The 10,068-nt window shown below is 39.8% G+C and overlaps 1 protein-coding gene across 5 annotated transcripts in view; it reads right to left on the bottom strand.

Moving 5' to 3' along the window:
- Positions 1 to 1,327: 1,327 nt before the first annotated feature.
- Positions 1,328 to 10,068, bottom strand: part of GNB4 (G protein subunit beta 4) — a 40,306-nt gene continuing 31,565 nt past the window's right edge. For 2 of the 5 annotated variants that reach the window (XM_083364026.1, XM_083364030.1), the window contains exons 2-10: positions 9,908 to 10,014; positions 9,458 to 9,496; positions 8,280 to 8,386; positions 7,210 to 7,273; positions 5,339 to 5,501; positions 4,546 to 4,612; positions 4,255 to 4,456; positions 3,063 to 3,279; positions 1,328 to 2,244 (exon numbers count right to left, since the gene is read on the bottom strand). In XM_083364026.1, coding sequence (XP_083220152.1) covers positions 2,138 to 2,244; positions 3,063 to 3,279; positions 4,255 to 4,456; positions 4,546 to 4,612; positions 5,339 to 5,501; positions 7,210 to 7,273; positions 8,280 to 8,386; positions 9,458 to 9,496; positions 9,908 to 9,964 — 1,023 coding nt within the window. In that variant the 5' untranslated portion in view covers positions 9,965 to 10,014 and the 3' untranslated portion in view covers positions 1,328 to 2,137. Of the gene's footprint in view, positions 2,245 to 3,062; positions 3,280 to 4,254; positions 4,457 to 4,545; positions 4,613 to 5,338; positions 5,502 to 7,209; positions 7,274 to 8,279; positions 8,387 to 9,457; positions 9,497 to 9,907; positions 10,018 to 10,068 lie in introns of all 5 variants that reach the window. The other 3 variants (XM_083364028.1, XM_083364027.1, XM_083364029.1) reach the window with 2 other exon arrangements.

Here is a 10,068-nt window from a genome sequence, read left to right as displayed (position 1 = left end):
ACTGAAGCCATGGCGAGTCATGGGAAGTCTTTCCAAATGGGATCTGTTTTCAGGAAAGAGGAAGACTGGGGAAGGAATGTTCATTCGTTAATGCTTCCCCAAGACTTACAAACACAAAAACTTAAAAAAGACAAGTTCAGTTTTCTGGAATGTCTAGGTCAGGGGTAGGCAAGCTCGGCTCTTTTATGACTCATGGACTTCAACTCCCAGAATTCCTTAGTCAGCATGACTCAGGAATTCTGGGAGTTGAAGTCCATGAGTCATAAAAGAGCCGAGGTTGCCTACCCCTGGTCTAGGTGAACGCGCCGTCCCTTGGCACAGCAGCTATTAAAATGAACATATCTGCACTCCTTGTAGTAGTGGGCGACCGGTTGAACTGAAGTTTGAAGCAGCTCATTAAAAATCGATGCGACATAATATACCAGTGTGGTTTTTTCTCAACCTTGGCAACTTTAGGAGGCCTGGACGTCAACTCCCAGAATTCCCCAGCCATCAAGCTTGCTAGCTGGGGAATTCTGGGAGTTGGAAGTCCAGGCATCTTTAAATTGCCAAGGTCGGGGAAACACTGTCCCAAGAGTTTTAAAGAGGTAATACGAACGTGGTATTAAAAGAGTCTTCATGCAATGAATGCAGATTTCAAGAGAAACACTTGTGCTGGAGTCTAAAGGGGGCAACAATAACGCTTCCCCGCCGCATGGGCAAGATTCAATCGAGAGAAGACTTTTTCTACCTGGGATATATATATATATATATATATATATATATATATATATATATATATATATATATATATATATATATATATATATATATATATATATATATATATATATATATATATATATATAGTAGAATTATAATGTGTGGATGCACTCAGAATATGCCCCAAAAACATTTGGAGTGGTACGGTTCAAAGAGAGTTCAGTTTTCTTTCCCAGAGATTGGAAGCAGCCCCGCATTCAGTCTTAAGCTAGACAATAAATTCACAGAAGAGGAGAAAATATCTCATTTACAATTATTCAATCCCCACAAAAATACATCCGTCGAACACCGTCTCAAGCAAATACCTCTCTTTCCATTTCCTGGCCCTAATCTCATGAGAGGCTGTCAGAAGGAAGCTCAGAATCGAAATCCTTAAAACATTTCAGTCCTTATATTTGAAGGATGCATCTGACCATCGGTTTAACTCTGCCGTGATCAGAGTCCCTTGGCTTCTAATGCAGCGTTTCCCAACCTTAGGAACTTGAAGATGCGTGGACTTCAACTCCCAGAATTCCCCAGCCAGCTATGCTGGCTGGGGAATTCTGGGAGTTGAAGTCCACGCATCTTCAAGTTCCTAAGGTTGGAAAACGCTGTTCTAATGGATTACCTGGGATCTGCCGCCACGAAGGGGAGGGGGAAAAAAATCACCCAGCAAGAAAGGAGCTAAGAGTCATTATAAGGGGATTTCCTTTTGTGTTTTGTTTGTTTGGTTTTATACAGACACTCTGTTATAAAATTTCACAAACAGCTCATTAACTTCACACTTTTTATCTACAGTAAATTCACGAAGAGGGGGGGGAAAATTATAACAGCAGACCAGCCGATCCGCTGTAGAACTCAGAAGATACATCTTTAGGTTAAACGTAGTGCTATATAAATGCAGTTTCTTTAAAATAAAATAAAAAAAACAACGCAAACATTGTTCCTTTACTTACAGACAAAATGTTACATGATTGGCTGCTAAGTGTATATTCAATTATGTACAAAAAGGTACAGAATTAGCAGGACTGGGGCACAAGCAGAAATCCCCCTTCAGGGCAAATGTAGCCAAACGAAATGCTAACTGACTGGCTTTTTTCTTTTTTCTTTTTTTTAGCTTTGCTCACCACAAACAGATGTCCTGCCCCCCCCCCCTTATTTTTCCTTGAAAGAAAGTCACTGATTTCTCCCATCTACCACTTCTTCATTCTTTTTGTGTGTGTTTAAACTTCATTTACAGAAAGCCTACTTAATGCAATAATCAGCAAGTAGAAAAACTTCACCTGTAAATACAAAGTAGAAATGTTATTTCACAGCAAGAGGCTGCAGCATTGCTCTCTCCAGATCTCAATGGAGAAGGTGTGCGTGTCTATTGGTGGAGGTGTCAAATGCCACGTTAATTCCAGATTCTGAGGAAGCTGTCCCAAGATCCTGTAGCTACTGCCATGCCATCATCAGTCACCCCTAAGCAGCTGACTCGGTTGTCGTGACCAGCAAGAACACCTGAAGGGTCAAAGAGCAGCGTACTTAATCAAATGGCGGCCCTCAACAATCCCCTTTTAAGAAACAGACTGACAATTCTCACCTTCTTAAATGCATTTATATCTCAGTTTTCAGAAATATCTTACTCACGTAAAATGCCTTAACAACAGTAGAGGGAATGGACTGAAGTACCAAAAGGAAAAAAAAAATCTACACAAGAAAAAGTTGACCTCAGTTGTGAAAATCGAGGCAAGATTGAAACACTTCAGCATTGTCTGAAGAAATATCTCTGGCCATGCGGCCAGCGAGTCTATACGCTGAGGCACAGGGAGCACCGTTACCTTCCCACCAAAGGTATTTATTTATTTATCTATTTATCTACTTGATTTTGCATGCTTTCAAACTGCTAGATGGGCAGGAGCTGGGGCAAGTAACAGGAGCTCGCCCCGTTGCATATGCTCTGGTCTTGAACCTGGACTGTCCGCTTTCCAGAGGACAAACTCAGCACCTTTAACCCCTGAGCCATCACATTCTCCATTTAAAAAAAAACAAAACTTGCACTAAAGATGAAAGATGCCAAGTATGCATAAATAGAAAGGACTTCCAGAGGGGAAGAGCCATGATTGGATAACTTCTGAGGCACACTGATCAACCCAGCTATACTCAAAGACAACTCTTCCAAGAAAACTGTTAACAGTTATGGCTTTGAGATAAAAAACCAGGACTCAGCGTTAACAATGAATTTGTACGCCACATAACTGGCATCCCGTGGAACATTCACGAGCGAGAGGTTAACGCACTGAAATCTGGCACCTGTTAACCTATTAGCTTTAGCTCACCTGCACGTTCACCCTTCAGGGTATCCCAAACATTGCAGTTGAAATCGTCGTAGCCTGCCAAAAAGAGACGCCCACTTTTTGAGAAAGCTACAGAAGTGATCCCACAGATGATGTTATCGTGAGAATACAGCATGAGCTCCTGGTCTGCACGAAGATCAAAGAGTCGACAGGTAGCATCATCTGAACCAGTGGCAAAGGCATGGCCGCTTGGGAAGAACTGTGAAATGCAACAAGAATATGAAAAATGCAGACAGAGGAGGAAGAAAAAGGAAGAAAGCAAGAACGAGAAGGAAAGAGGTTGATTCTAGAAGTATATGTTGTTGTTGTTAGCTGTTAAGTCGTGTCTGACCGATCGCGACCCTATGGACAACGTTCCTCCAGGCCTTCCTGTCCTCTACCATCTTCTAGAGTCCATTTAAGCTCACGCCTACTGCTTCAGTGACTCCATCCAGCCACCTCATTCTCTGTCGTCCCCTTCTTCTCTTGCCGTCAATCTTTCCCAGCATTAGGCTCTTCTCCAGTGAGTCCTTCCTTCTCATTAGGTGGCCAAAATATTTGAGTTTCAACTTCAGGAAGTATATGCTAACATTCAAAGTTCACTTACTAATATCTGTGCTCAAAGTAAGATTGGAACAGCATCTTGCATGATCCTTGAAGCTTTAAATTTGCCTGAAATCTTTATATACTTAAACATTTGCAAAGTTCCTTTACTCTTCAGCGGCAAATTAAGACAAGTTCTTTCAAATAACAGAACAATTAACCATCTAAAACAGTGTTTCCCAATCTTGGCCACTTGAAGCTGTATGGACTTCAACTCCAGAATTCCCCAGTCAGAAAGGAATTCTGGGAGTTGAAGTCCACACAGCTTCGAGTGGCCAATGTAGAGGAACACTGCTCTAAAACTTCAGAGAGATTGCCTGGATGACGCGTGATTGAGTTCCGCACCCTGAGATACCTGCCCCCCAGAAATTGCACACACTTCTAGCTCCGCTAAGTCTTCTGCCCAACTAGTTATCCCTCAGAAACCCTTGGCCTATGAAAAGTTGGCTTCCACAGATGAGAGAGATGAAAAGCATTTGCGCGTGTCTGATACACTGAGGGGAAATCCAAAACCATCTAGCAGATGTAGAGAAGTAGCTAGCGCATGCATAGAAGCATTTATATTCTCATATACTCATGAGCACAAACTTACACAAACTGCATTGATGTCAGATACGTGTCCCATGAATGACTGCCTGCACATCCCATCTCGGATGTCCCAGAGCTTGGAGGAGGCATCGCAGGCACCCGAAACAAAAGTGCTCATGTCTGGGCTTAAAGAGAGACTCATCACATCGCCAGTGTGCCCAGTAAATGCAGTAGTCTGTTGGCCCGTCTCAATATCCCACAGAGCACTGCAAGTGAGGTAAAAAGTATTTGAATTCAGAAGCTTAAATAATTAGTTAGGGGAGCTCATTAAAAAAAAAAGTTCCAAGATACTCACCAGGTAGTGTCTCCAGAACTCGTAACTATTTGGTTATCATCTAGAAAGCGACAACAGGACAAGTACCCTAAAAAGAGAAAAGTAGCAAGATGGCTATTTCGAACTGCAACTCAAATTTAAGTCCAGAATTCCGCTTTATTACAGTACTTAAAACTACAAATGTCTAAAGTCAAAGGAACGATCTCAAGATCTGGGGAAAGCTGAGTCAGCGAACAGATTGGAAATGGGATGGCCCAGTGGCATCTAACTCAATTAAAGAAATAAAAATTACATAATAAAAATAAATAATAAAATGAAATAAAAATAATGAAATGAAATGAAATGAAATGAAATTAAAATAAAATAAATAAAATAAAATAAAATAATAAAATAAAATAAAATAATAAATAGCTAGCTAGGTAGCTAGCTGCCAGCCATAAATGTCTATAACACTTATGAAGTTAATTTGCTGGATGCTTAATAATAAACATTGTTAAATTGTTTGGACAGGACATAAAAAGCAGCAAATGACATATGTGCAAATATTGCGGGGGGAAAAATACCAACCCCCAAACCCAATATCCATAATAGTTATTTAACACAGAATCAATGGACCAAATTCTATATTAGTAAATGCCATTTGTTTATCTGGAAAAATATTCCTATTAAAAGCAATTCCAGAGAGGTAAAATATGCAATTATTTTTTTCCAACTTGACTCCCTTGCTTTTAGAAGGCAAGGGAAAGTTACATGTATTATAGTTTCATTAAAAATAATGGGGGGGGAACACAAAAAGAAGCAGAAGGCAGCTGACCAGTATGGCCGGGTAGTTCTCTGCTCACTCGTACGTTGCCCTCCCTTGTCTTCAGATTGTAGATAGAACAGATGTTGTCTAATCCACCACAAGCGACGTAATTGCCAGATGGTGCATACGCACAGGTCATTACCCAGGAAGACCGCAAAGGAATAGCATGCATCTTTAAAAGTAAAATTGGGGGGGGGGGGGAAGAGAGAAAGCACCATGAGTTGTCCTCTCTTCAAAAATCAGATGCAAAAAACCTGATGAAGATCATTAACTTATACTATGAGAACTGCCATCGCACAGGGAGCAGCAGATACAAATAATTCTTAAGTTACAACCGTAATGGTCAGGTTCCATTATAGTTGTAAATCGGGTCACTCACGGTTTTTGCAGCAGTCATTACACAAACGCTGCAGGAGTTTGCCAAATACAAAGTACATTTTTGTGTTCGGCAAAACGATAGTATGGGGGGGGGGCTAGACCATCAGAACTTCAAATCTAGGTCATAAGCACCCATCAAGGCAGGTCCATCCTAACTCTGATTGTCATTAAGCGACTGATTTTAAGTTGAGGACAATCTGTAATTAAACTAAACCTTTGCTCTCAATAATGTGTGGGCAGTAGCATTACAAAATCAATTCAGAACTCTCCTTCAAAATGTAATATTCCAGCCCAGTTTCCAGAAGGAGCTCTGACCTGCTCCGAACTAAGCAAGTTATCGTTTTTGTAGAAGGTTCTCACAATGGCATTGAACAAATAGTACAGCAGTTTAATGAGTTAAAAATACCAAACTGACATTGCTACCAATTTTAAAGAGGGGGAAACAATACATTCTGCAAATAGCAAAATCTCCGATGGCAAAATTACTTATGTTTTTAAAAAAAACCCATTCTAATAACGTCCAGTGCTTTCTGATATAGTAAGAATATTTCTTTAATCTCACACTATCCCAGGGTCTTCAAATGAGTATAAGAAAAATAATAATAATAACTGGTTAATCACAAAATGTGTCATGAAAATGAACGACCTCCCCAGTTGTCTCAATCCTATTTTAACTTGCCAGATCCCTGGTCTCTTTTTACTGGTTCTAGAGAGGATGAAAAAGATGAGCAAACTCTACACTGAAGTGGCACTGAATGATTCAGTTGAAAATATATTAAGAGATTATGGCACAACCACTATTGCCCATTATTAAATAAACACCATTAAACTGTCAAGAACAGTCTAATGGACCTTGGAGGCCTTCTAGTCCAACCCCCTGCTCAGGCACGAAACCTTATACCATTTCAGACAAACAGCTGTCCAATGTGTGCCACTGTGATCACAGCAAGCGAGTTGAAATGTGTTTAGTACCTTTGACAATGCTGAACTTCAAGCCATCAATTCCCAACTTCTTATATTTTTTATAAGAAAAAGTCTATCTGGAGAATGACTTGGGGAAAAAGGATCTGTTAATTAATTGACCAAGATCGGTCACCTTCCAGGCCTTGGTTGACTGCTCTCCAGGTCAGTTTTTTTGCTTTCCTTGTGAACAACTTAACACCTCAAAGCACTTTTGATATACATTTCAACATACATCCAGCATTTTGCATCCCCAAGTGTTTGACTCAGAATTTTTAAGATTAATGAAATAGAATATTTGACAGTATGCCTCAGAAAAGAACAGACTTGTACTTCCAAACACAGAAAAAATAATAACAAGACAAGAAATCGTATTGAAATCTGAAAACCATCAAGAAATAACAAGGCCAATAAAGAGGTGTGGATGGGGGACAGAAAAAGTAAAGAATCTTTTTTTAAAAAATAGCAATGGAATCTAAAATGAAGCCCATCAGCAAGAGACACATAAAATGTCCAAACTGAACATTATTAAATAACTGTACCTTGTTTGTTGTATAACTATCCCAAATAATTAATTTTCCATCTTGGGAAGCACTCACTAGTAACCTAAAGATAATAGTAAAATAAAACAAAGGGAAAAAATACAATCAAAATATGTATTAACACGTTAACCTGGTATCTCCCTCTTCGTGGTTTCGTGCTGCTTCAAGAGGGAAGAGTGTGAGGCGCCTGCCATGGCTCCCCGAGGACTCCTTAGGAGCCGGGGAGCGTGCGTGTGCGCAGGACTGCCCTGCCGGCTCCCGCCAGACGCCAGCCTGCCCTGCTTCCTCCACAGTGATAGGGGAGGGCGTGCCTTCCCGGGTTTGCTGATTTTCCGGCGTATAAGACGAAAAATCTTGAAAATCATCTCAAAAGTTGGGGGGTCGTCTTATACGCCCAGTCGTCTTATACACCGGAAAATACGGTACTTTCCTCCATCACTATTTGACTGTTTTAAGGAAAGGAAAAAGACTAAGAATTTTATTTATATTAAATGTAAATGAGTAGTTTCCCCGGAAATGACTGAGGCAGCTCCATCCACATAAAATTTCCAATCTGTTTTATATGGGGTGCTAAAATATGCAGGAAAACCCTGAACAATGTAACTTCTCAATATATACAGCTTAAATCTTAAAAATAAGGAGCAAATTCTTTCCTATCTGATTAAAATAAGGAATTATTACTATAAATTTCTAAAGTTCTATTTTAAATGCTAATCTTCTAAATACTGTTTTGGTTCATAAAATATGTTACTGTAAATACATATGCATGCTCTTTTTTTTAACCAAAGCTATTTTAGGAACAAAATATAATATTTTTAAACACTAAAATCTCAGAGTCAAATCCCAAATACAGCAAACATATTTTCAAATTACAGGGTTGGTTTTTTTTTAAAAAAAGCTTTGAATATGTTCCCAAGAATCTACATTTATTTTTGCTTAAGAGAATTTTGTTTCCATATTAACAGCCTGTTGTTTTTTTTCAATGAAACTGTTCATATGGCCAAGAAACAAACAACTCCTTTAAAAAAACCCAACCCTATATTTTGCCCACCTGAAGTATTCATACAAACCTTGAATCAGATCCCCAATGCATAGCATAAATTTTGGCTAAATGACCTCTCAAGGTACGCCTTGTACGCATCTGGATTCGACCCACGGAATCAAGACTTGTGGTGATCTGAGAAAGAGAATGACACTTTTCAAAACCTTCTCCTGGACAGTGTAAGAATATATGACAACCGAGTATAAGAAATAACTTAATAATGCTAAGTCATTTCTTATATCTGTCATGTACAATTTCTTTATATGAAAAGACTGCTGATGCTAAGTTATAGTATCATACGTTTGGGATTTATAATAATAATAATAATAATAAGTTGGAAGGGACCTTGGAGGTCATCTAGTCCAACCCCCTGCTCAGGCAGGAAACCCTATACCATTTCAGACAAATGGCTGGCCAGTCTCTTCTTAAAAACTTCCAGTGTTGGAGCATTCACCACTTCTGGAGGCAGGTTGTTCCACTGATTAATTGTTCTAACTGTCAGGAAGTTTCTCCTTAGTTCTAGGTTGCTTCTCTCCTTGACTAGTTTCCATCTGTTGCTTCTTGTCCTGCTTTCAGGTGCTTTGGAGAATAGCTTGACTCCCTCTTTTTTGTGGCAGCCCCTGAGATATTGGAACACTGCTATCATGTCACCCCTCACCCTTCTCTTCGTTAAACTACACATACCCAATTCCAGCAACCGTTCCCTATATGTTTTAGCCTCCAGTCCCCCAATCATCTTTGTTGCTCTTCTCTGCACTCTTTCTAGAGTCTAGAGTTTCTCCATAACATATAAGCCCATTCTTTGTGACTTAGTATAATATTCAAATCTGGCCAATTACAGATGGTTCCATAAACCGTGATTTTAAAAACAGGGTTTCATGTCCTCAAATGGATCAAAGCTTGACCAAGTGGTTACAACCAATACACAAGTCCAAGAAGGCATGACTGTTGTTTTGGTTTACTGATTTCTTTTTTAAGCCCCTTTAAACTATTGTGGAAACTATAGATCTGTACTAGCAGATCTTCAGAGTCAATATCAAATAAGAGATCAAAACCTTTTTTCTTTTCCTAACAAGGAAACGAGACATAAGACCTCTGCGAAACTGCAGACTCTGCACATCCATTTTAGATGCTGCAATTGCCTTAGAGCTGTTAGCTGCTTAGAAAAAGAAGCAGAGCAGGAAGGAAAAGTAAATGGCAACCCACCTGAGCAAGAGTTGTGTCGCTACATGCTTTCCTTGCATCCTTTAAAAGAAAATTTGAAGGATTACTTTACATAACGATAGCTGGAATGAGTTTTGCATCCTTACCAAATTACTGCATTTATTAAGGGGGAGAGAGATTCACTCTGGCAGCCTATGTCTGGCAAGTGGCAAACCATTAGGCAAAAGGCTCACATACTTGACACGCCCTGGCTGCAAATACCACAAAAAGGATCAATAAGATTCCAGAAGTCAATCCTGAACCCAACGATCCATCCCACGGGGCTCTCTGAAAGAGGCTCAGCGCTGTGCCCTGAAGCCTCGTTCAAGACTCCTTCATCCATCCGGTGACAATATCCTACCAGGAGAGGTGGTTATGGAGAAACCTCCACCCTTTCTCTTCACAAAAAGATCTCCTTGGGTTACCATGAAATATGTTAAAAAGACATCTTACTCTGATTTGATTCCGGAGCTGGTCTGCCTCCTGCCGTAATTGTTCCAGTTCACTCATTCTCTTGAATGGGTCTCTTTTCGCCTCTTACAGTACAAGTGATGAGAAATCTGCTGAAAAGAATTGACAGAAACCACTTGAATTGTTTGCCTGTAATTAACATC

Source organism: Vipera ursinii (assembly GCF_947247035.1).
Source record: "Vipera ursinii genome assembly, chromosome: 5".
NCBI classification, from domain to species: domain Eukaryota; kingdom Metazoa; phylum Chordata; class Lepidosauria; order Squamata; family Viperidae; genus Vipera; species Vipera ursinii.
This window is presented reverse-complemented; position numbering and strand designations above follow the sequence as displayed.